Raw genomic sequence first — 26887 nt, forward strand, 5'->3', positions numbered from 1 at the left:
GCACGGGGACGTTTTCCAATCAACGTGCCACGGTGACATGTGCCTTCTGCCTTGTTGCTCGCAGGAGGCATGTACATCGCCTCAGAAAGCCTTCAAGGTAATGGTGATCCCCGGGATTGGGAGATGATGGAGGTTGTGCTTATTCTCCAGTGAGCGCCTCGGCGGAATTGGATATTGGCAGCAGTTGTTAGTTTTGGTGTGTGCAGGGATCCCTATGGACCTTGTATTTTTCTATGTGTTGGGGTCCTTCCTACATAGTTTTCAGGACATCTGTCAACTCACAGTTTCTTTAGCAGTTGTCAGGGAAAGGATTTGGCGCACGCAGGTGCAGGGGGCCCAAGTCCCTCGCGCATGCTTTTTCTTTTTGCTTTCCATTTTTAAACTATTTCATATCTTTTGGATAAAAGATTCAAATTAAATTCTGTTTTATATTCATGTTTTTCGTCACGAGCACTTTCAAATAAGATCCATTTTGAATACATTCTTATGAATTTTGATGAAAAAATATCGTTAAGTTTCAACTCTTGAAATTTGGTATACGAGCGACCGACAAAATCACGACTGTAGTACCTGCGGCCGACAAAAATAATCCCTTAAAGTTTCAACTCTGAAACTTGACACTCGCGACTGCGAAAATCAAAATCTTTAGATGCAAAATCATAAGTTTCAATGTCTAAAATTTACTCTGTTCTCGTGTGGGGTCTAGCTACTTCACAAATCACGAGGCAATCTAGTAGCTAGGCAGGGATTGACAGGTACGTGCCCATGCACCTGCGTGCCGCAGTTGCCGCGTGCGATATGTGCGGTTTATTCAAAAACAAAAACTCCATATATGCATGTTTATAAAAGGGAACATACGTATATGCATGGGAGTTGATGTGGAAGTACGCACGTGTGAGACTACGTACTCCCAAGTCTTCAACACCATAATGGTTGTGTGACTTTTGACTGTGTTGAACATATGGTTTATGCATGTACATTGCATAGCCCGGTCCATCTTCTAGTGTATAGTTGAGGTTGTGGCCCACTTTATACTCCATATATACGTGCGCTATGCACCGATCAATATATCGTGAAGCATTGCCAAAACTCTCGTTTCCAATATGGTATCATACCTATGATCCTAACCCTAACCCTTGCCGCCGCCGCCGCTGCCGCCGCGCCGCCGCCCACGTGTGCCGCCGCCGCCCAAGCTTTCGTCCACATCTCGCCGCGTCGCCCCAAGCCGCGCCGCCTCCCCGCGCGCCACCGCACCCCCTTCCCCTCTCAGATCCATGGCCTCCCCCGGTTCCTCCGGCACCACCCACAGCCGCCGCACCAACCCGTTCGAAGGTCCCGACCCCGTCGTCATCCGCGATCTCAACATCCTCGCCCGGGTTCCCGTCGTTCTCAATCATCTCTCCTCCACCTACTATGCCTGGAAGACGTATTTCTCCCTTGTGTTCCGTGAGTACAACCTCCAGGATCACATCGATGGCTCCGTGGATTCCCGCTTCATGGAGGACGATGAGGAGTGGACGTCCATCGACGCCACTCTCATTCGTTGGTTCTACACCACCATCTCGGGACCTCTTCCACACGGTGGTCTCCGCCGACGATGATGCTCACGCCGTTTGGACCAAGCTCAACGGCCTCTTCACCGACAACGCGCTCCAACGCAAGGTTTTCTTGCACGGCGAGTTTTTTGGGTGCCAGCAGCTCGACTCGTCTGTTGACGATTATTGCATGCGCCTCAAGAAGCTTGTTGACGGGCTCCGTGACCTAGGTGAGAAGGTCTCCGACGAGCTTCTTGATACGTCTCCAACGTATCTATAGTTTTTGATTGTTCCATGCTATATTATATTCTGTTTTGGATGTTTCATGGGCTTTATTATACACATTTATATTACTTTTGGGACTAACCTATTAACCGGAGGTCCAGCCCAAATTGCTGTTTTTTTTGCCTATTTCGGTGTTTCGTAGAAAAAGAATATCAAACGGAGTCCAAACTGAATGAAACCTTCAGGAACGTGATTTTCGGAACAAACGTGATCCAGAGGACTTGGAGTCTACGTCAAGAAAGCAATGAGGAGAGCATGAGGCAGGGGGCGCGCCTACCCCCCTGGGCGCGCCCTCCACCCTCGTGGGGCCCATGTTGCTCCACCGACGTACTTCTTCCTCCTATATATACCTACGTACCCCCAAACCAACAGAAGCATCCACGAAAACTTAATTCCACCGCCGCAACCTTCTGTACCCGTGAGATCCCATCTTGGAGGGATTCTACATCAACACCATAGCCTCTCCGATGATGTGTGAGTAGTTTACCTCAGACCTTCGGGTCCATAGTTATTAGCTAGATGGCTTCTTCTCTCTTTGGATCTCAATACAAAGTTCTCCACGATTCTCGTGGAGATCTATTCGATGTAATCTTCTTTTGCGGTGTGTTTGTCGGGACCGATGAATTGTGGGTTTATGATCAAGTTTATCTATGAACAATATTTGAATCTTCTCTGAATTCTTTTATGTATGATTGGTTATCTTTGCAAGTCTCTTCAAATTATCAGTTTGGTTTGGCCTACTATATTGATGTTTCTTGCAATGGGAGAAGTGCTTAGCTTTGGGTTCAATCTTGCGGTGTCCTTTCCCAGTGACAGCAGGGGCAGCAAGGCACGTATTGTATTGTTGCCATCGAGGATAACAAGATGGGGTTTATATCATATTGCATGAGTTTATCCCTCTACATCATGTCATCTTGCTTAAAGCGTTACTCCGTTCTTATGAACTTGATACTCTAGATGCATGCTGGATATCGGTCGATGTGTGGAGTAATAGTAGTAGATGCAGGCAGGAGTCGGTCTACTTGTCACGGACGTGATGCCTATATACATGATCATACCTAGATATTCTCATAACTATGCTCAATTCTATCAATTGCTCGACAGTAATTTGTTCACCCACTGTAATACTTATGCTCTTGAGAGAAGCCACTAGTGAAACCTATGCCCCCTGGGTCTATTTTCCATCATATTAATCTTCCAATACTTAGTTATTTCTATTGCCTTTTATTTTACTTTGCATCTTTTATTTCTCTTTATCATAAAAATACCAAAAATATTATCTTATCATATCTATCAGATCTCACTCTCATAAGTGACCGTGAAGGGATTGACAACCCCTTTATCGCGTTGGTTGCGAGGTTCTTATTTGTTTGTGTAGGTGCGAGGGACTTGAGCGTGGTCTCCTACTGTATTGATACCTTGGTCTCAAAAACTGAGGGAAATACTTACGCTACTTTACTGCATTACCCTTTCCTCTTCAACGGAAAAACCAACGCAGTGCTCAAGAGGTAGCAAGAAGGATTTCTGGCGCCGTTGCAAGGGAGATTCGCGCCAAGTCAAGTCAAGACAAGACATACCAAGTACCCATCACAAACCCTTATCCCTCGCATTACATTATTTGCCATTTGCCTCTCGTTTTCCTCTCCCCCACTTCACCCTTGCTGTTTTATTCGCCCTCTCTTTTCCGTTCGCCTCTTTTTCGCTCGCTTCTTGTTTTCTCGTGTGTTAGATTGCTTGCTTGCCACTATGGCTCAAGACAATACTAAATTGTGTGAATTTACCAATACCAACAACAATGATTTTCTTAGCACTCCGATTGCTCCTCTTACCGATACTGAATCTTGTGAAATTAATGCTGCTTTATTGAATCTTGTCATGAAAGATCAATTCGCCAGCCTTCCTAGTGAAGATGCCGCTACCCATCTAAATAGCTTCGTTGATTTGTGTGATATGCAAAAGAAGAAAGATGTGGACAACGATATTGTTAAATTGAAACTATTTTCTTTTTCACTTAGAGATTGTGCTAAAGTTTGGTTTTCGTCTTTGCCTAAAAATAGTATTGATTCATGGAATAAGTGCAAAGATTCTTTTATCTCCAAGTATTTTCCTCCCGCTAAGATCATCTCTCTTAGAAACGATATTATGAATTTTAAGCAACTTGATCATGAACATGTTGCACAATCTTGGGAGAGAATGAAATTAATGATACGTAATTGCCCTACTCATGGTTTGAACTTGTGGATGATTATACAAAAATTTTATGCCGGATTGGCTTCTAGAAATCTTTTAGATTCGGCCGCGGGAGGAACTTTTATGGAAATCACTTTAGGAGAAGCTACTAAACTCCTAGATAATATTATGGTTAATTATTCTCAATGGCATACCGAAAGATCTACTAATAAAAAAGTGCATGTGATAAAAGAAATTAATGTTTTGAGTGGAAAGATGGATGAACTTATGAAATTATTTGCTACTAAGAGTGTTTCTTATGATCCCAATGATATGCCCTTGTCTACTTTGATTGAGAATAATAATGAATCTATGGATGTGAATTTTGTTGGTAGGAATAATTTTGGTAACAACGCGTATAGAGGAAACTTTAATCCTAGGCCGTATCCTAGTAATTCCTCTAATAATTATGGTAATTCCTACAACAACTCTTATGGAAATTTTAATAAGATGCCCTCTGAATTTGAGACTAGTGTTAAAGAATTTATAAATTCGCAAAAGAATTTCAATGTTTGCTTGAAGAAAAGTTGCCTAAGGTTGATGAATTGGCTAGGAACGTTGATAGAATTTCTCTTGATGTTGATTCTTTGAAACTTAGATCTATTGCACCTAAGCATGATATCAATGAGTCTCTCAAAGCTATGAGAATTTCCATTGATGAGTGCAAAGAAAGAACCGCTAGGATGCGTGCTAAGAAAGATTGCTTTGTGAAAAAGCGTGTTCTTCTAGTTTTTATGAGAATAAAGATGAAGATCTAAAAGTTATTGATGTGTCCCCTATTAAATCTTTGTTTTGCAATATGAATCTTGATAATGATGGGACTGAATATGATCCACCTTTACCTAGAAGGCGTTCCAAAAATTCGGAGTTTTTAGATCTTGATGCAAAAATTGATAAAAGTGGGATTGAAGAAGATAAAACTTTAGATAGCAATGAACCCACTATTTTGGATTTCAAGGAATTTAATTATGATAATTGCTCTTTGATAGATTGCATTTCCTTGTTGCAATCCGTGCTAAATTCTCCGCATGCTTACAGTCAACATAAAGCTTTTACCAAACATATCGTTGATGCTTTAATGCAATCTTATCAAGAAAAACTTGAGTTGGAAGTTTCTATCCCTAGAAAACTTTACGATGAGTGGGAACCTACTATTAAAATTAAAATTAAAGATCATGAATGCTATGCTTTGTGTGATTTGGGTGCTAGTGTTTCCGTGATTCCAAAAACTTTGTGTGATTTGTTAGGTTTCCGCGAATTTGATGATTGCTCTTTAAACTTACACCCTGCGGATTTCACTATTAAAAAACCTATGGGAAGAATTAATGTTGTTCTTATTGTTGCAAATAGGAATTATGTGCCCGTAGATTTTATTGTTCTTGATATAAATTGCAATCCTTCATGTCCTATTATTCTTGGTAGACCTTTCCTTAGAACGATTGGTGCAATCATTGATATGAAGGAAGGGAATATTAGATTCCAATTTCCGTTAAGGAAAGGCATGGAACACTTCCCTAGAAAGAAAATTAAATTACCTTATGAATCTATTATGAGATCCACTTATGGATTGCCTACCAAAGATGGCAATACCTAGATCTATCTTTGCTTTTATGCCTAGCTAGGGTGTTAAACGATAGCGCTTATTGGGAGGCAACCCAATTTTATTCTTAGTTTTTTACTTTTTGCTTCTGTTTAGGAATAAATATTTGATCTAGCCTCTGGTTAGATTTGTTTTTATGTTTTAATTAGTGTTTGTGCCAAGTTAAACCTATAGGATCTTTTTGGATGATAGTTATTTGATCTTGCTGAAAATTCCAGAAACTTTCTGTTCACGAAAACAATTGTTAAAAATTACCAGAACGTGATATAATATTGATTCCAATTGCAGCAGATCAATAAACAAATTATTTAGGTCTTCCTATTTTGGCTGAATTTTTAGAGTTTCAGAAGTTTGCGTTAGTTACAGATTACTACAGACTATTCTGTTTTTGACAGATTCTATTTTTCGTGTGTTGTTTGCTTATTTTGATGAATCTATGGCTAGTAAAATAGTTTATAAACCATAGAGAAGTTGGAATACAGTAGGTTTAACACGAATATAAATAAAGAACGGGTTCATTACAGTACCTTGAAGTGGTCTTTTGTTTTCTTCCGCTAACGGAGCTAACGAGATTTTCTGCTGAGTTTTGTGTTGTGAAGTTTTCAAGTTTTGGGTGAAAGATTTGATGGATTATGGAATAAGGAGTGGCAAGAGCCTAAGCTTGGGGATGCCCATGGCACCGCCAAGATAATCTAAGGACACCAAAAATCCAAAGCTTGGGGATGCCCCGGAAGGCATCCCCTCTTTCGTCTACTTCCATCGGTAACTTTACTTGGAGCTATATTTTTATTCACCACATGATATGTGTTTTGCTTGGAGCGTCTTGTATGATTTGAGTCTTTGCTTTTAGTTTGCCACAATCATCTTTTCTGTACACACCTTTTGAGAGAGACACACTTGATTCGGAATTTGATAGAATACTCTATGTGCTTCACTTATATTTTTTGAGCTATATAGTTTTTGCTCTAGTGGTTCACTTATATCTTTTAGAGCACGGTGGTGGATTTGTTTTATAGAAACTATTGTTCTCTCATGCTTCCCTTAGATTATTTTGAGAGTCCTACAAATCAGCGTGGTAATTTGCTTTAATTATGATAGGCATTCAAGATTAGTAAAAAAATCTTATGAGTGTGTTGAATACTATGAGAAGTTTGATGCTTGATAATTGTTTTGAGATATGAAGATGGTAATATTAGAGTCATGCTAATTGAGTAGTTTTGAATTTGAGAAATACTTGTGCTAAAGTTTGTGATTCCCGTAGCATGCATGTATGGTGAACTGTTATGTGATGAAGTCGGAGCATGATTTATTTATTGATTGTCTTCCTTATGAGTGGCGGTCGGGGACGAACGATGGTCTTTTCCTACCAATCTATCCCCCTAGGAGCATGCGCGTAATACTTTGTTTCGATAACTAATAGATTTTTGCAACAAGTATATGAGTTCTTTATGACTAATGTTGAGTCCCTGGATTATACGCACTCTCATCCTTCCACCATTGCTAGCCTCTCTAATACCGCGCACCTTTCGCCGGTATCATAAACCCATCATATACCTTCCTCAAAACAGACACCCTACCTACCTATCATGGCATTTCCATAGCCATTCTGAGATATATTGCCATGCAACTTACCACCATTCCGTTTATTATGACACGCTCCATCATTGTCATATTGCTTTGCATGATCATGTAGTTGACATCGTATTTGTGGCAAAGCCACCGTTCATAATTCTTTCATACATGTCACTCTTGATTCATTGCATATCCCGGTACTCCGCCGGAGGCATTCACATAGAGTCATATTGTTGTTCTAAGTATTGAGTTGTAATTCTTCAGTTGTAAGAAAATAAAAGTGTGATGATCATCATTATTAGAGCATTGTCCCAAGTGAGGAAAGGATGATGGAGACTATGATTCCCCCATAAGTCGGGATGAGACTCCGGACTAAATAAAAAAAAAGAGAAAGGCCATAAAAGAAGGAAAGGCCATAAAAAAGATGAGAGAAAAAGAGAGAAGTGACAATGCTACTATCCTTTTTACCACACTTGTGCTTCAAAGTAGCACCATGATCTTCATGATAGAGAGTCTCTTATGTTGTCACTTTCATATACTAGTGGGAAATTTTCATTATAGAACTTGGCTTGTATATTCCAATGATGGGCTTCCTCAAAATGCCCTAGGTCTTCGTGAGCAAGCAAGTTGGATGCACACCCACTTAGTTTCTTTTGTTGAGCTTTCATATACTTATAGCTCTAGTGCATCCGTTGCATGGCAATCCCTACTCACTCACGTTGATATCTATTGATGGGCATCTCCATAGCCCGTTGATACGCCTAGTTGATGTGAGACTATCTTCTCCCTTTTTGTCTTCTCCACAACCATCATTCTATTCCACATATAGTGATATGGCTCACGCTCATGTATTGCGTGAAGATTGAAAAAGTTTGAGAACACCAAAAGTATGAAACAATTGTTTGGCTTGTCATCGGGTTATGCATGATTTAAATATTTTGTGTGATGAAGATAGAGCATAGCCAGACTATATGATTTTGTAGGGATAACTTTCTTTGCCATGTTATTTCGAGAAGACATAATTACTTAGTTAGTATGCTTGAAGTTTTATTATTTTTATGTCAATATTAAACTTTTGTCTTTAATCTTTCGGATCTGAACATTCATACCACAATTAAGAGAATTACATTGAAAATTATGCCAAGTAGCATTCCACATTAAAAATTCTGTTTTTATCATTTATCTACTCGAGGACGAGCAGGAATTAAGCTTGGGGATGCTTGATACGTCTCCAACGTATCTATAATTTTTTATTGTTCCATGCTATATTATATTCTGTTTTGGATTTTTAATGGGCTTTATTATACACTTTTATATTATTTTTGGGACTAACCTATTAACCGGAGGCCCAGCCCAAATTGTTGTTTTTTTGCCTATTTCAGTGTTTCGTAGAAAAAGAATATCAAACGGAGTCCAAACGGAATGAAACCTTCGGGAACGTGATTTTCGGAACAAACGTGATCTAGAGGACTTGGAGTCTACGTCAAGAAAGCAACGAGGAGAGCACGAGGCAGGGGGGCGCGCCTACCCCCCTGGCACGCCCTCCACCCTCGTGGGGCCCACGTTGCTCCACCGACGTACTTCTTCCTTCTATATATACCTACGTACCCCCAAACCAACAGAAGCATCCACGAAAACCTAATTCCACCGCCGCAACCTTCTATACCCGTGAGATCCCATTTTGGGGCCTTTTCCGGCGTCCTGCCGGAGGGGCATTGGTCACGGAGGGCTTCTACGTCAACACCATAGCCTCTCCGATGATGTGTGAGTAGTTTACCTCAGACCTTCGGGTCCATAGTTATTAGCTAGATCGCTTCTTCTCTCTCTTTGGATCTCAATACAAAGTTCTCCACGATTCTCGTGGAGATCTATTCGATGTAATCTTCTTTTGCTGTGTGTTTGTCAGGGCCGATGAATTGTGGGTTTACGGTCAAGTTTATCTATGAACAATATTTGAATCTTCTCTGAATCCTTTTATGTATGATTGGTTATCTTTGCAAGTCTCTTCGAATTATCAGTTTGGTTTGGCCTACTAGATTGATCTTTCTTGCAATGGGAGAAGTGCTTAGCTTTGGGTTCAATCTTGTGGTGTCCTTTCCCAGTGACAGTAGGGGCAGCAAGGCACGTATTGTATTGTTGCCATTGAGGATAACAAGATGGGGTTTATATCATACTGCATGAGTTTATCCCTCTACATCATGTCATCTTGCTTAAAGCGTTACTCCGTTCTTATGAACTTAATACTCTAGATGCATGCTGGATAGCGGTCGATGTGTGCAGTAATTGTAGTAGATGCAGGCAGGAGTCAATCTACTTGTCATGGACATGATGCTTATATACATGATCATACCTAGATATTCTCATAACTATGCTCAATTCTATCAATTGCTCGACAGTAATTTGTTCACCCACTGTAATACTTATGCTCTTGAGAGAAGCCACTAGTGAAACCTATGGCCCCGGGTCTATTTTTCATCATATTAATCTTCCAATACTTAGCTATTTCTATTGCCTTTTATTTTACTTTGCATCTTTTATTTCTCTTTATCATAAAAATACCAAAAATATTATCTTATCATATCTATCAGATCTCACTCTCGTAAGTGACCGTGAAGGGATTGACAACCCCTTTATCGCGTTGGTTGCGAGGTTCTTATTTGTTTGTGTAGGTGCGAGATACTTGAGCGTGGTCTCCTACTGGATTGATACCTTGGTTCTCAAAAACTGAGGGAAATACTTACGCTACTTTACTGCTTCACCCTTTCCTCTTCAAGGGAAAAACCAACGCAGTGCTCAAGAGGTAGCACTTCTTCTTAGCACCCTCATCGCCGGCCTGAACGACGACTTCGGCAGCGCCGCCTCCAACATCCCTCTCATCACCAACCCGTTCCCAAGATCGTCGCGTACCTGAAGTTGGAGGAGAGGAGGATGCAGATGTCGCGCACCCGGGCCACCCACACGGCCCTCACCGCCGATACACGCGGCGGTGCGCCGCCCACCGCCCCGGCTCCCCCACCGCGGCCCGCCCCGGGCCCCTTCCAGGCGCCGCCGCCGCCCGGGTTTCCATACCCGCAGCCGCCGCAGGCCCCCCCGCCGGCCCCCGCCGAGCAGCCGCCGTGGCTGTGGTGGCCACAAACAGCAGCAGCAGCCGGCTGCACATGGTGGGGCATCGCGCCACTAGCTGCAGTAGCTCCCACCGGCGCCCTGGCAGGCTGGCCAGAACCCCTGGACGGGGGTCGTTCACGCGTACTCCATGCCCGTACCGCGCGCCCCCGTCCCCTGCTTCTTCGGCGCCCACCCAGCATCTCATCAGGCGCTTCACGCGGCCCCTCAGCCATACCCGCCCGCGCCGCTCTACGGCCCCTCTACGGCCTATGGGCTGCCCTCGGCCGGTGGGTTCGCGGCGCCGCCGCCACAGCCGCTGCCGTCGGCCCCGGCCCTCCCGCCGGTGCCTTGGGACCCTGCGCTTCTAGCGGCCCTCCACACCGCCCCCATGCCGCAGCAGTACACTGGTGGTGGCGACTGGTATATGGACACCGGAGCCACGGCTCACGTGGCCGCCAACCCCGGTAACCTTCTTACCGCTCACCCCGTTCACACCGCTGCTCGCATTACCGTTGGCGACGGTTCTTCCATGCCTATTACTCATGTCGGCCATGCTGCATTTCCTTCTAACTCCATGCCATTATATCTTTCTAACGTACTTGTCTCTCCTGACATCATTAAAAATCTTATTTCCGTTCGTTCTCTTACACGTGAAAATCCTGTCACTGTTGAATTTGACATGTTTGGCTTTTCTGTTAAGGATGCCCGTACCCGAATGGTGCTCCACCGATGTGACAGCCCCGACGAGCTCTACCCGGTCCACTCATCCACCTCCTCCGTCGGTGCACCCATGGCGCTTTCCGCCGGAGTGGACCTTTGGCACGCTCGTCTCGGTCATCCCAACACCGCCACCCTTCGTCATATACTTCGGAGTTTTTCATTCACGTGTAATAAGATCGACGGTCACACTTGTCATGCTTGTCATCTTGGCAAACATGTTCGTCTTCCTTTTAGCACTTCCTCGCATGTTGCCTCATACTCGTTTGAGTTAATTCATAGTGATGTTTGGACCTCTCCTGTTGCAAGTAACACGGGCTATCTTTATTATCTTGTCATTCTTGATGATTTTTCGCACTATGTGTGGACTTTCCCGTTGCGGCGAAAGTCAGATTCTGTTGCCACTCTCACCACGTTCTACTCCTATGTCTCCACGCATTTTGGACGTCCCATTCATGCGTTGCAAACAGACAATGGGAAAGGAGTTTGATAACCTTGCGGTCCGCAACCTTCTCGCCACACACGGCATGATTTTTCGTCTCACTTGCCCGTACACTTCGCAACAAAATGGCCGCGCTGAGCGCATGCTTTGCACTCTTAATGACTGCATCCGCACCCTTCTCTTTCACGCCACCGTGCCACCACATTTTTGGCCCGACGCGCTTGCCAACGCATCACTACTCATCAACATTTGTCCCTGTCGCACTCGCGGGAATTTTGCACCTCATCACCTTTTGTTCGGCACGCCACCCTCCTATGCTGAGCTCCCCATCTTCGGTTGCCTGTGCTACCCTAGCATCGCTTCCACTACTCCTCATAAGCTCGCACCTCGGTCCATGGCCTGCATTTTCCTCGGCTATCCCCCCAACACCAAGGGCTACCGCTGCTATGATCCTATCTCACATCGGGTGATAACTTCTCGACACGTTTACTTTGATGAGATGTTTTTTCCGTTTCAGCAGGTACCTTCGGATGTCGCGGCTTTCCGCTCCCGGTGACGGCCGCTCGCGTGCTTCTCTTGGGCCGCCTCCCGGCTTTGAGGGTGCCCCCCGCCCCACGGGTCGAGTTTCTCCCCTGCTGGCTGCCTTAGGGGCTGCCCCCCCCTCCCGGCACCCGCGACGCCCTTGGCATCCCCGGCCCCGACCACGCCGTCAGCCTCCCCGGCGGCCGTGACGCCTCCCGCGTCTCCTGCGCCCTCCTCGGCGTCCCCCGCGGCCTCGGAGGTGGCGGGCTCTTCTTCGTCCTCGCCCGTCGCCACGCCCGGCCCGCTGCCCCGCCCGATGAGTCGCTCTCGGGCTGGCACTTTCCGCCCGAGCACGCGGTACACCAGGAATGAGTACCTTCTCACTGCTTCCGTCTATCAGCCGTCCCCTCTCCCATCGTCAACTCGAGCCGTCCTTCGGGATCCTCATTGGCTCGCTGCGATGCAGGAAGAGTTCGACGCGCTCCAGCGGAACCGTACCTGGCAGCTTGTCCCTCGGTCGCCTCGTGCCAACATCATCATGGCCAAGTGGGTCTTTCGGCACAAGACTCGTCCAGATGGCACTCTCGAGCGCTATAAAGCTCGTTGGGTGGTTCGGGGCTTTCGGCAACGTGCGAGCGTGGATTTCACCGACACCTTTGCCCCGGTTGTTAAACCGGGCACGATCCGCACCGTGCTTCAGCTAGCCGTCTCCCGAGCTTGGCCTGTGCATCAGTTGGACGTTTTCAACACCTTCTTGCACGGCCACCTTGCTGAGCAGGTGTTCTGTGAGCAACCCACCGGCTTCGTCGACGCCACGCATCTAGACCATGTGTGCTTGCTCTCCCGTTCCCTTTACGGGTTGAAGCAGGCGCCTCGGGCCTGGTACCAGCGCATCGCTGCATTCCTGCAGACGCTCGGATTTACATCAACTCGCTCCGATGCGTCCTTCTTCGTGTACCATCACGGAGTTGACACGGCCTACTTGCTGCTCTACGTCGATGACATCGTCCTAACGGCATCCACTGCCGCGCTCCTCCAACGGCTTATTGCTCATCTTCGCGATGAGTTTTCCCTGAAGGACTTGGGGCCCCTGCACTACTTCCTGGACATCGAGGTGGTTTGACGGCTAGATGGGTTCTTCCTGCACCAGCAGCGCTACGCCCATGAGCTTCTCGATCGAGCCGGCATGCTTAACTGCAAGCTTTCTCCCACGCCTTGTCGACACCAAGGCCAAGGTTTCCGCTCTGGAGGGTTCTCCCGCATCCAATGCGGCCTTCTATCTCTCCATTGTGGGTGCTTTGCAGTACCTGACCCTGACGCGCCTCGACTTGCAGTATGTTGTTCAGCAGGTCTGTCTTCACATGCATGCTCCGCGCGACTCTCATTGGACTCTGATGAAGCGTATCCTCCGTTACATACGCGGCACCCAGTCCATGGGACTTACCCTGACGGCCTCCGCCTCCACCGACCTGGTCGCCTAGTCTGATGCGGACTGGGCTAGCTGCCTGGACACACGGCGCTCCACCTCGGGGTACTGTGACTACCTTGGGCCGTCTCTGATCTGTTAGTCTTCCAAGCGACAGCCCACCGTCTCCCGCTCGAGTGTCGAGGCAGAGTATCGGGCAGTGGCTAATGCCGTTGCTGAATGCTCTTGGCTTCGTCAGCTGCTCCAGGTGTTACTTTGTGATGTTCACACGGCCACGCTCATCTACTGTGACAACGTCTCCGCCGTGTACCTCTCCGCCAACCCGGTCCACCATCGTCGAACGAAGCATATTGAGCTCGACATACACTTTGTTCGTGAGCAGGTGGCTCTTGGGCGCGTCCGAGTCCTCCACGTCCCGACGGCGCAGCAGTTCACCGATGTCATGACAAAAGGACTGCCTACTTCTTCTTTCGAGGAGTTCAGGTCCAGTCTTTGCGTCTCCGGCGACGCTTCGACTGCGGGGGGTGTTGAACATATGGTTTGTGCATGTATATTGTATAGTCCGGCCCACCTCCTAGTCATTGTATAGTTGAGGTTGTGGCCCAGTTTGTACTCCATATATACGTGCGCTATGCACCGATCAATATATCGTGAAGTATTGCCAAAACTCTCGTTTCCAACAGACTGCATAAGAAAAAAAGGAACCTTCCATCGATCTATCACGGAGATTTGCTTCTACTTTGTACTAGGAGCGAGTAGCAAAGCACACGGAGAAGGAAAGCTAATTAAGCAGATCTCAGGTACCACACCCACACAAAGCAGCGGAGAAAACAAGGGGAAAACAGAGACGCGCTATCGCTGCAACCTTTGGAATTCTATGCATGAATCACACGGCCGGAGACCGGCAAGGAAACCTGCCCGGTCTGGTTGCTTTGGGCAAAACTATACTAAGCCATCAATCAGCTAGCTTTACCACTTGATTAAAGGAGAGAGATTGGCAGCCTGGGACATGTGCCTTTTGTGACTTAATGGAATATATATTTTCCCGTTGTCCACTGTCAACATTCTTTTAGTGCTCACTCCACATGTCAATTTTCTTTTCTCTAATGCTAGCTGCTTTCACATGCTTTATTAGGCGAGGTACCACAAATTTGATCGGGACATGAGCAAGGCTACTTGCAATAATGTTATTTGCATGCTCAACTTCCGACATAAATACACCATTGGAACCTCACGACAAAGCCCATGCCTCATTTCAAGCAAGCTTCTCTCATCTCTGTATCCCAGTAACCTATCCCATTCCAAGCCTGAGGCACCGGAGCTTCTTACTCGTTTCCATTCATAAGCAGCTCGGCTACCCCCAAACAAAGATGAAGATCGGGAAGGCTCCTGAGCTCGTGAAGAAGGCAGTAGCGATGTGCAAGAGCAAGGCCAGCGTGCTCGCTGCCAGGCTCCTCATCCCCGACTCGCTCCAGCACCGCAAGATGGCCACGGCCGCGGTGGTCTCTCACAAGATCGACGCGCTTATTATGGCCGACTGGGAGAGATTTGACCGCCACAAAGCTCTCGCGTTGTGCACGGTCGAGAAGAGACCGGTCGTCGTCCATGAGGATGATTTGGCGGCCAATTTCCCTCGTCACTTGGCGATGATCAGTCAAGAGAATGGTCATGGTGGCTGCCATGCTGACAGGACACTGCATCCCCTCTTCAACGACGACCACATAAACTGTCGTTACACTTACGATGGTGATGTGCTACTTGATTCATGTGATCAAGACGATGATGATGAGTCGTCAGTCATGGATGTGATCAGGAGTAACCAAGAGGTTGAGGGGTTGGAGTTCAACATGGAGGAAGAGATTGACCAGGCTGCTGATATGTTCATTCGGAGGTTCCGGCAGCAGCTGAACGAGGGATTTTAGGGTCCTGTTTGCACATGCATGTACCTCGCCTTAGGGTGTTGTCTTTCTTTTAGGTGCCCACAATTTAGAATTTTTTGTAGAAATGAGTATGATCGAGTAGGATTTGAGGCTTGACAAACAATGATCCTTTTTGTCATTTATTCTTTTAACAATTTTGTCAACATCTAAGATCCCTCGGCCTCGCCTACCGCTCCTCAGCTCCCTTCTGCCATTGCGCCCAACCACCCTGCGCCTCAGAAAGCCCACTGTATATATGCATCACTTCCACAAATGGGGGCACTTCCATTGCCCCGGCCCTTGTGTTTTCTTTCTCTTGGAAGTCCCTAAAAAATTTACCAAAGGTTTCCACAATTTACACAAGTTGCATCTTCCAAATATGCCGCTGCCATGGTGACTAGTATCTCTAACTCTCAAATAAGAGAGCCTACTCCCCCGCACGACCCAGAGGTTTGCTGCTCCGGCTACTGCTGCTCCTTCCCTCTGGAATACACAAATGCAAATTTCAGGCGACTTGCATTTAGCTGAAGTAAAGTAGGAAAAAAGGTTGTATGTCCAAAGTAAAGGGAGGCGTGGCGAAGCCATATGTTGCCCTGCACGGGAAAGTTTTGTGATACCAAGGTTTAGGTGATACCGTGATACGGGCTTCTGGGCCGTTGGATCTCAAATCTAACAGTATCTGAGGAGCCCTTGTACCTGCGCGTAATTTTAAGACTTTTGGATAGCTTTTGCAAAATGTTCACAAGAGCTCACGGGAGCACCACATTGGTATGACCTGACATTTCCCCTGCCTTGCACAGCGCGGTAGGTGGTGCCGGGCCATATCTCCTTGGACTGCGTCGACGACATGTCGACGGCGCCGTCCGGCCGCATCCCGTTCACCGCCCCCACCGTCCCGCCCTTCACCCGCATGACGTTGTAGTCCAGCACCGTCCCCAGCGCGCTCCGGGCCTTGTCCTCCTCCACCACCGGCTCCAGGCCGCACGCGCGAGCGTACCACTGCCCCGCGAGCTGGTCGGCCATGATGGAGGAGCTCGTCTTGCCGCCACTGTTGTCGTAGCTGAAGTAGGCGCCGTTCCAGAGCTCCTCATCGTACACGCGCCTCGCCATGCGGTACCGCGCGCGGAAGTGGCACTCGGCGTCGCCGTCGCCGACGACGCGCGCCATGGCAGCGGCGGCCTGCAGCGCCGCGACCCAGATCCCGCCGGTGTAGGCGCTGACTCCGGACACGGACCACAGGTCGTAGGTCTGGTCGGGGCGGCCCTCGTTCTCGACCATGCCGTCCCGGTCCCGGTCGAACTGGTCCATGTACGCCATGGCCAGGTACACCGCCGGCCACGCCGCCCTGGCGAAGGCGACGTTGCCCGTGGCGACGACGGCCCGGTAGACCTGCAGCACGAACTTGGGGTTGAGGTCCTTCCAGCGCGACGGGTCGTGGAGCATGTAGGCGTTGAGCTCGAACCACGGGTCGTTGAGCCCAACGTCGTGCGGCACCGAGCCGAGGACCTTGCGCGGCACGGTCCTGCCGCTGAGGGTGCGCATGGGGCGAGGGTCGTGGAGGAGGACGGCGCGGGCGAAGTCGCGCTGGAGGCTCAGCTCGAGCTCCGGGAAGAGAGAGAGCAGCGCGAAGGATGCGTAGAAGTGGACGTCATAGGTGTTCCACATGTGGTACTCCATCGACTCCAGGTACAAGAACTGCCCCACGTTCTCCTCGCCGTCGCCGAGCAGCGTCGCGCCGAGCGCCGCCGCCGACCGCAGGCCCTCCGTCACGGACGTCATCTCGCTCAGGACGCCGTCCACCACCGGGACCGGGGTGCCACTGCCACTGCCTTGCAGGTCTGTGCGGCGGAACACGTCGAGGGAGAATGGAAAAAAATCTGGTACGACCGGGTCGCACGAGGCCAAACGGGAGACCACCTCGCGCGCATGACATCTGGCGTACGAATCTCAACACAGCGTTCGCCTGACTTCCAGCCCACCACTTCCGTTTCCCACGCTCCACGCCCCACGCCCCGTCCTTTCAGCTTCTAATCTGTTTCATCTTCCAAAACAAAAAAACCCATCTCCGTCTCTTCCATCTCGCCGGCGACGGCGTGCCAAGATGGCGCAGCCCGACGAGGGCAACGAGGCACTGGATCGGGAGACCACCTCTCTGCCCACGGCTACTCCAATCAGGGTAAGTTCAATAATCAGTACACATGCCACACCAAGCACAATCCTCTCTTCCTGAAGCCTCTTTTGATTGATTCAATTACCTTGCAGCAATTTCCAACGATTTCGATAACTGGCCAGCCCTCGATGAGCAGCACACCGGCGGCCTCTGCATCAGAATCCTCTCTGCCCACAGCTACTCCAACCATGGTAAGTTCAGTAACCAGTACACATGCAACAGCTAGCACGATCCTCTCTTCCTGAAGCATCTCTTGATTGATTCAATTACCTTGCAGCAATTGCCAAGAACTGAGACTAATGGCCAGCCGAGAATGAGCAACACACCAGTGAATAATCAAGACATACAAGATGCAGATAATGTTCCAAGAGTTGGGAAGTGCTTTCAGTCTGAAGAAGAGGCATACCAATTTTACAATTCTTATGCTCAAACCAAGGGATTTAGCATTAGGAAGTGCCGCTTGAAGTTTAAGGCAGATGGGACTTTAAGTTCCAGATATTTTGTTTGTAGCAAGGCAGGTGTGAAAAATGCTAATCCAACACATGTGGCCAAGAAAGAACAAGCTATTTCGAGGACTAATTGTATGGCTCGAGTTCAATTCAGCATCAATCAAGAGGGAATTTGGACTGCTCAGAAAGTTACGCTCGACCACAATCACCAGCTTGTAAGTCCAGATAAGAGGCACATGCTTAGATCGCAGCGTCAACTCTTAGATGCCGATCGCCACATGATTAAGCAAATGAGGACATCGGGAATTAGACAAGCCGAAATTTATGATTTTTGCGAGCTTTGGTATGGTAAAGATGCTATACCCTTCTTGCAAATGGATTGCAACAATTATTTGCGAAGTGAGCGCTCAAAGTATATGGAAACCAAAGATGCACAAACATTAATGGAGTATCTAAAGAACAAGCAAGCTGAGGACCCTTCGTTTTTCTATGCCATGCAGTTAGATGATGATGATGGTACAATAATGAACATCTTTTGGACTGATGGACAAGCTATCATGGACTATTCTGTCTTTGGAGATGCCCTTTCCTTTGACACCACATTTTCAACAATGATGCCATTTAGAGCTCCTGAACGAATAAAAGGTTCAAAGCAAAAAAAGATCAAAAGATGTGCTAGAGGGAGCAAAGAAAGGCAAAAAAAAAAGGTACCTTTGCTTGTTCTGTGTGAATAAGTAGCAATGTTTCATTTCTATTTCTTATATCTACATACAATTTGCAGGAAAAGGTACAAACTATCCGGCAAAGGAGTCCGTGTTTGTGCCGTCCGTAGCTGGCCCTTCCGAATATGATTTTGGTGGTACTATAAATCCATCAATATCCATGGCATTTGGAGAGTATCCATCATTTTTAGGTCAACCTATCCAAGGAGAATTCACAAGACTATTGCTTGAAGCTCATGGAGATGGCACAACACCGCCGGGCGCTCGTCAACTGGATTTCAGCGGTGGTGCTAGTACATCAAGGTTTCAGCCATGACGAGCCCGATCGTGCGTTGATGCATAATGTCTTGTTGGTTCCTCAATGCTAGTTAGCTGGGCATGTCAGCTATATGGTTTATGTATTTGGTTTACATAAAACTGGAGCTATCCTTTTATTTTGCTGCTATGTGTGTGTCACCTGACAATGCTGAACATCTGTTATCAAACATATATTCTATTAAACTGAAGTTATCATTTTCTTCTACTGCTATGTGCTAGTGTTTCACCTGAAGCTATCATTTTCTTCTGCTGCTATGTGTGGACAAGAACAACTATACATTGCAAATTCCACAAGCTTTCATTCACACAGAAATTCGTTTACAACATAGGCCAGTCTTGTAAGAGAATAAAATTCAGAAAGGAAAATACAGAATAGTTGCCTTTGTTCAGGCTTTTACAGCTCAAATCACACACAAAAATCTACAGGAACTTGTTAGTTGATGCTGTTTGGCGTGGCGCCGCGAGCTTGGCCGCCGGAAAACATGGTGGGTGCCGGCGGGGATGGAGAGCCACGAGCAGGCCGGCGTCGAGGAGCATGCCGACGAGCAGCTACGAGCCTACGACGGTGCCGCGACCTGGGCCGCCAACGAACGCGGTCGTGCCCGCGGGAATGGAGGACGTCGAGCAGGGGAGTTGGGTCCAGCGTCGAGGAGCACACCGGCGGCGATGTGGCGAGCAGCCGGAGCGGATCACGCCGGCGGCCGGAATTGGGGGCGTTGGAGGAGTTGGGCTAGGGATTTGATGCACGCTCGACCTGGTCTTCGGTTCGGGATAAGGTGACTCTGCGCTGAGATTCGTGCTGCCAGATGTCATGCGCGCGAGGTGGTCTTCCGTTTGGCCTCGTGCGACCCGGTCGTACCAGATTTTTTTTCCAGGGAGAATGGCTCTTGGGCCCCCGTCGCTGATGAGGCAACGCTATTCTTGGGAGGCCGTCCATCTGTGACGACATTTGACCGAGATTTGCTCTCAGCTCCGTGGTACGATCGGATTCTATTCTGCACGGCATGCAGATCATAATATACTTGCTGATGGTGGTCGAGATACCTGTCCATATGGTGCCTCCAGCGATCAGATAGTAGAGTTCGTTGAACAATGCAACCGGATACCTGAATACAAACATGACATCAATTGTCAAACTCTCAAAAGACAGTTAGTGTCAAGAACGCTTTTATATTATGGAACGGAGGAAGTAATAACTAAACACAAACGGATTACCACTCGGGCAGCCTTTTGTCCTGCAGAATAGGCCTCTGCCACTCCTGGATTTTCGACTCCCACTCCATGTGTTCTACAAGGAATATCAAATGATCGAGCATCAGAATCAAAACCAATGTCATTTCGTTTCCCCCATTCCCCTGTGTCCAACAAAACAATCACCAGGGCTTACCAAGAAGAGCATCATGCCAAGCTTGCTGCAGCAGCGTCTCGATCCAAGCCACAGAACTTGGTGTACCTCCTGTTCCACAAAGCCTTGTCACTTATCACAACTTTAGTGATATCATCCTTGTCAAAAACAATCTTATATTTCTTTACAGAGAGAGACTGAGGGAGTGAGTAGTAGTAAAGCCATGCAGGAGGGATCAGCAAAAAAGAACATCACCTGTGATACGTTTTCCCGTCCGTGAACTTCACCTCGGGGCACGACCACGACAAAGCAAAGGACACCACGCGGCTCCCCCCTGCCGGCACCGTCGTTGCCGCCGCGACCGCCGCTCCGATGGATGATCCGGGCTCCGACGCCCTTGGCTCTCTGCCGGTGCTGAAGGAACCATGCTGTTTGATCTCCTCCCACATGTCCTTGGCCGTGAAGTCGCCCGACTCCGACGATCCCATCGTGAAGAGAAGGCAGTCCGTGACGCGGACGTCCTCTGTTTCTTGAGACGCGATGGCGAACGTCACCGGTGGGTGCCCATCCGCAGTCCTGCATCGGTGCCATCCATCCCAAGTTTGCTGTTACGCTTGCGGTTCTGCATCATTTTGAGGTTTTGCAGGATGAAATGTTTAACATACCTGTGACGGAGAAGAACGCCGCGCACACCATCACGCTCTCTGTGCAAGAACAAAAAACAGAATGGCAAGAACCAACCAATAATTAAGGTCGTCAGTCATAGATATTAGATTGCTGCTGCATGGCATGAGACACAAAATGTGCGGAGAAAACAATTTGACGTTCATTACATCATCTTGGTGTTGGTGTGATTTCCAGTCAGCTCTGATCTCCCACCAAATTAGGTCTTCACTGATAAGGTGTTTTTTTTTAATCTTCGTGGTAAAACAGCAACGTGTTGTTGGCTTATTGCACTTACTGCCCACGTGAAGAGCAATGTTACATCTGCAGGTGTGCTCCCAGAATTTTGCACCTGCAAGACGTACACATCCATCATAACTAAGTGCTGAGCTGCAACAAGGAAAGTACGTGTGGTGTTATCGGATTAAGTTGCTGAAGAAGAAAATGTACCGTAAAAGTGAAAACTGCAACAGGGAAGCTGCTCTCCTTGTAGTTGTGAGGGATGATTGGTGATATCTGACGGCAGGTGATCTTGATTTCAGGGTCAGGTTCACCTACATAGCAATTAGTATATGTGGTGTACCACAGAAATCTTCAGTTATGGTAAAGTAAAACATAGTGCATACAAAACCTTGTTGCTTTTAGGAATTTACCATCGTAAACTGTCCAAGATCTTGGGAACAAGGCATGATAAGTACAGTTTCTCTCCTTAAGCTTCCAGTCCCAAGATCCAATAGTGGCCTTATCGACTCCCCTGCAAGTATGCACAATGAATGATATCTCTGCTCTATCTGGACGGCCAGAAATAACCTTGTCGAGGTCCACAGCTTACTTGAGGGCATCAGCAGTCGGCGCAGACAACACCGTCGAGTAGCTCTTTCCGTTGGGACGCGAGACGAACGCCTAGACAAGTGAATAGTGGCAATCATTACAAGTTCTTTACAGTTAAGACTTAGTATTATATAAGAGTGACACTGGGAATTGCCAATTGGGAAATGGAAGAGTTAAGTATAGTTACTGAAAATTGGTTTGCAAGGATAGGTTTTTCTTCATATAACGCTGGGAATATCTGAAAATGCTGAAAGTACCCTCTGTAGCTTCTCCCAATGCTTCCTGCACTGATAAGAGGATGTGTTTTGAGAACAGGCATGTAGCATCTAGTGTCAATCAGATATAGAAAGCATGTTTGGGTTAAAAACCACCATGGCGAGTTTCAAGGTGATAAAAAAGCCTATACTTTTGCCTGTTTGGATGGCGGTTCAACAATACGATAGGTGTTTTCGTACTTGAGATGGTACTCGTATTTTGACACTACATTTGATTAAATAAATGGCTGTGTGCATCGCTTGATGCAGAGGCCGGGGGTTCCTCCTTTTCGGAAAAAAAAAACCACCATGGCAAGTTTCAAGGTGATAAAAAGGCCTATATGTACCTGATTGGTGTTAAGCGACAGGTGATGCGTACACAGGTCCGGTTCAACCAGGAGGTCTTCTACACCGCACCTTAGACTAGGGTAGTTATGATTTCCTCTTATCTCTTGTAACTATCTCTATCTCTCTAGTCTATTCCTTGGGTTTCAAGTTAAGGATCCTAACAATGTAATCTCTCCTTTGTACGCTATACGGGAAGTCATGCCCCACTCTATATAACACGCAGCCGTCGCCCTAGGCAGGGTACGACGTTCTCTCACAATTGGCAGTGAACTTGGCTAATTCAGATTCTTCTGCAAAGAAAAGGCAGAAACTTACCCAAGGCCACCAAGGGGTAGGCCACGGTAGCAGTTGTCCATCCATTTCCTGAATGGGTCATAGGATACATCCTTCGCAAAAATGAAGAATTGTTCGTTAAGTTCCATGACATGGCAGAGTAAATTTACGTCAATGGTGCATTTCTATATGTTCAGCACTCACCCGGCCTTTTCCCATTTGGTCGGCATTTACCATCAGTCCCTTGAGAATCAGAGGTATCTGAAAGACCACCAACAGGAATTTGTCTCTAGTATTAAGTTCAGAGAGGAATAACATATGTAGTACTTGTTGCTCAAAGCAAACAACAGTGTTGTTTCATCTGTCAGTTGCTTGCTGCCATGGCTGAGCAAGCCATATGCAGCATGTATCATTGCCAAATGCCATCAAGTCTTGCAAAGTGAACAGTAGGGGAGAGTTCTCAAAACAGAGTATTGTATTTGATAATTCTGAACCTTTTCTTGCATCACCTTCTTTTTAAATGAATGAACTAGCCATGTTCAAAATTCGTTTTGATAATTTTGAACCCTTCATATTCTTCAAAATATGCTCAAAACAGAAACCTCGGAGCTATAAAGTATGTTCAAATACGTACGATTGATATCTTGTCATTCATGGTCATGCTAAACAGTTGGATCTTCTTGCCTTCATCGTCGAATTTCCTCTGCCAGGTTCTTGTCGCCGGTTGTGCACAATTGATGTGCGAGCGCGCCTAAAGTAAGAAAAAAAGAACCCATTAGTGCCAGTTTAGTTTGCTGATGAAGGCAAAGACAGTACGGACCGAAGCATTTCTAGAAAAAAAAACCTTGATCCAAGAAAGCTTGCCTTTACCTTTGTTTGCTCTAAACCAGCACTTCCCATCTTGGTTGTGTAGAAGCAGATCAGCTATTTGGATATGTAGGCAATAGACATATGCATGGTTAGAACTTATAAGGAGAGAGCCACAAATAGTTCTTGGAAAAAGGAGCTGAGTCGCGATCGAGTGAGTGTAACGATCTCCATCCATAAGATAGAAAAGAAAAAGAGTATAGGTTTTCTATACCCATGATAGATGCACCCACGCTACACCCAATATCTACACCGTTCATGAGTTGCTCTCTCCTCGAGATCTGCTCAAACAACAGTCAGATGCGGCAGTGATTAAATACTCAAACAAAGTCACTAGCTCACTGTTCACTGTGTGGTATGCAGGAAAACACTGTTCACTAGCTCACATGCAGAAGCAATTTCTGTGATGCATGTCACTGTTCACTCTCTCTCACATGCAGCGCATGCACATGGGTGACGAAAAGTCAAAATGTTTTTCAACAGGATCTCCTGCGAACTTCACTCATGTCTTGGAGAGGGACGCACTGTAGTAGGTCACATAGTTCTCTGAAGAAATAATCCTAGTCACGTTTTTCTGGTTGCCGTTGTTCTCCTCGATGTTTCTTCGTAAAAGTTAATTTTACAGAGGGTCTCACCTAGGAAATAGAAAAACCACTCTCATGAGGAAAAAGTGGATTTTAGAGTTTCAGATGTCAGTGCATCTTAGCTGAGAGAGAGAGATGTCAGTAACTAGACTGACCGACCTGATAATCAACATGCATGTGACTCCAAAACTGCACGAATCTCGCAGCAAATGAATGGTATAGAAGAGGGGGTGCAGAGTTGGTGGGTGTAGCCACTACTTTCCCAAAAAAAATGAAAATGAAGCGCTAGCGACCCAACACAGAAGTCTATGAATTGGACCCCACGTTTCCTGGAAAAATTCCATTTCCCTCGCTACTCCTTTTGTCTCCATCTTCCGCATTATTGCTTTCCCTCTACTAAGCTTTCTAGGGACATCTTATCTTTGTTTAATGTGACATGTTTATTGAAACATCATTATGGAACAGATGATGACCACTCTATCCATCCCTTGTGCAAATCATCAATGCAAGTTTCAGAGCCCTTTATTTCAGAAAAAAACAAGAAAAATATGGAAAAACACAGTCATTGCTAGATTCAGTGGCAGAAATATCCCCTCACTAGTCTTCAAGCATCCAACTTTCAAGCGCCTATGCAAGAAACCATATAGAGGAGAAGGCCAGTAGTACCTGGATCTGAATGCTTCCACTCTACCACACCTGCATCTGCATTGCTTGCTTGGCTCTTTCAGGAGATCCTCGGCTTGTCTTTATAGGACTCGGTTACTCAACGCAATGCGCAACACGAGGTCTTATTGTCATAAAAAACAACAACATTTTTTTATTATCCTTGTGCGTCATGATGGTTGAACTGTCCTTTTTGCCCCCTTTTGTTAATGATAAGAAGTCACATGGGCACAGATGAGTGCCAAGGACACTTAGCCGTCGAGGCTGCCAATCACAAACCTCACCATCAATTGTTATTTGTTGGGTAGCCTTTTATTGTCTTGGCAATATCTCTACTCCTATAAAAATACGAGTTGATGATGATGGCGTGTCTGCCTTCACGTCATCTATGTCGTCCGATCGGCAATGTATGGCTGAGATTGAGACAAGGCATGGGCCACTTGCACTTTTGCAAAAACACCCTGTGCTTAGACAGAATTTTGGAGCAGGGACATCCCATACTGTCTGATGTTCTCAGGTAAAAAAGCAAGCTGGAGTTCATTCTCCTTCTCTCGAAAAGGATACAGAGTCTTCTAGACCCCTCCCAAATTCCTCGCCAACAACCCTCCCCTTTCTTTCGCAGCGACAACCGGAGTTGAATTGGGCGCGGATCCCTCCACACCCGAGCTCGGAGCTCCCGCAGCCATGGTCACCCGTAGACAGAGCTCGGAGCTCCCGCAGCCATGGCTGCCGGTAGACAGAGCTCCGCCGCCTAGATCTCGCGTCACCGCTCTCCTCCGCTGCCTCTCGGACTTCCCTCGATCTGGATCCATCCACCAAGAGCCCAGCCTCGCCGCCAAGTCCATTGCCGCCGCCAAGTCCTATGTCCCGACGGCAAGCGCTGCCGCATCGGCCCCCCTGCTCGACTGCGTCGGCTCTCCTCCAGCGCGTGACGCTGGGTCGATCGCATGGTGGGCTACGCCAGCCTGACAGCCTGCCCCGCAGCCCCCTCGCCGACATGGGCCCGAGGCCCACGAGGTGAGGTAACCGGCCCTCCTCGCCTGGCGAGGCAGCTAGAGAAGAAGCTAGAGGACCAGAGGCTGCCGCAGGACGAGATCCTGTGCTGCTGCTGTGTCTGGTGGTTGAAGAAGGGGTGTGCTGGGAAGAGGAGGCAGTGTTGAGAGTCCTCGATCTGGAACAGGACAAGCTTGGGCTGCACCGATGTCTTTGCTGCTGCTGAATTTTTTCGGGGCATTGCAGATGCAGAGGAGTTTTTCCGGGGTGATCTGCTTGTTCCCGGCCGCGCTGGTATCAATTACCTCGAGCCACTATGACCATCCATTCATGATCTGGAATAGGACAAGCGGTGTGTCTCCTACCAGATCAAAAAAATTATCAATTTTTGGAGTACAGCTGTGTATCAGATCCGTCCATGATCAACGAATTGTTTGTTGATCTGCAAAGGGGGATTCAATCAATTTTCAGTTGTAGAAGAAGTGAGAAGGGGGATTCAATTAATTTTCCTCCTCATGATCAAAAGAACAAGAAACAAAATCTTTGTGGTGATGATAGACGGGGTTCACGTTAATACGCAGACTACTGGTAAGGGCATTAAAACTTATATCTGACGTGTAATGGTTGTACATGCTTGATTAGGATATTTTCAAGTGTTGTAGGTGTAAGGCTGTGGGAAAACGTTTTCATGGTCTAATTTTCTAATTAATGTATGGTACTCCACTAGTAGAAAACAGGGCTTTCGTTCGGGCCTGGTCAGCCCATTAGTCCCGGTTCTGCACGAACCGGGAGCCATGGGGTGCATTAGTCCCGGTTCGTGAGCCCAGGGGCCGGCCGGGCCACGTGGGCCACTGGTCCCGGTTCGTCTGGACCTTTTGGTCCCGGTTCCACGCACGAACTGGGACCAATGCGACTCGCCCCTGGCCCATGACCATTAGTCCCGGTTTGTGCCACAAACCGGGACTAAAGGGTTGGTCCTCGTTGCGGTCAGAGTTTAGTCCCACCTCGCCAACCGAAGGGCGCTCACACCGGTTTATAAGCTCGTCCCTCTCTGC

The 26887-nt window shown here is 47.2% G+C and overlaps 2 protein-coding genes and 1 pseudogene across 2 annotated transcripts; 2 read left to right on the forward strand and 1 right to left on the reverse strand.

Annotated features, from left to right (window-relative positions):
* Positions 1 to 14664: 14664 nt before the first annotated feature.
* Positions 14665 to 15623, forward strand: LOC109752143 (uncharacterized). The gene has a single exon (XM_020311020.4). The coding sequence runs from the start codon at positions 14804 to 14806 to the stop codon at positions 15353 to 15355; it is 552 nt and encodes a 183-aa protein (XP_020166609.1). The 5' UTR covers positions 14665 to 14803; the 3' UTR covers positions 15356 to 15623.
* LOC109751977 (uncharacterized) lies at positions 15540 to 26073 on the reverse strand (annotated as a pseudogene).
* On the forward strand, positions 17218 to 19441 carry LOC141023470 (protein FAR1-RELATED SEQUENCE 5-like). The gene is made up of 4 exons (XM_073500519.1): positions 17218 to 17528; positions 17615 to 17713; positions 17800 to 18678; positions 18753 to 19441. Exons 1-4 carry the CDS (start codon positions 17454 to 17456, stop codon positions 18801 to 18803), a joined length of 1104 nt encoding a protein of 367 aa, XP_073356620.1. The 5' UTR covers positions 17218 to 17453; the 3' UTR covers positions 18804 to 19441.
* Positions 26074 to 26887: the final 814 nt, after the last annotated feature.

Source organism: Aegilops tauschii, chromosome 5 (assembly GCF_002575655.3).
Source record: "Aegilops tauschii subsp. strangulata cultivar AL8/78 chromosome 5, Aet v6.0, whole genome shotgun sequence".
NCBI classification, from domain to species: domain Eukaryota; kingdom Viridiplantae; phylum Streptophyta; class Magnoliopsida; order Poales; family Poaceae; genus Aegilops; species Aegilops tauschii.

Bases quoted from the DNA above. Each gene is read 5' to 3' on its own strand.
- LOC109752143 (XM_020311020.4), top strand. From the start codon at position 14,804: ATGAAGATCGGGAAGGCTCCTGAGCTCGTGAAGAAGGCAGTAGCGATG.
- LOC141023470 (XM_073500519.1), top strand. From the start codon at position 17,454: ATGGCGCAGCCCGACGAGGGCAACGAGGCACTGGATCGGGAGACCACC. The intron at 17,529-17,614 runs GTAAGTTCAATA...ATTACCTTGCAG, and splicing joins CCACGGCTACTCCAATCAGG to CAATTTCCAACGATTTCGAT. The intron at 18,679-18,752 runs GTACCTTTGCTT...TACAATTTGCAG, and splicing joins AAGAAAGGCAAAAAAAAAAG to GAAAAGGTACAAACTATCCG.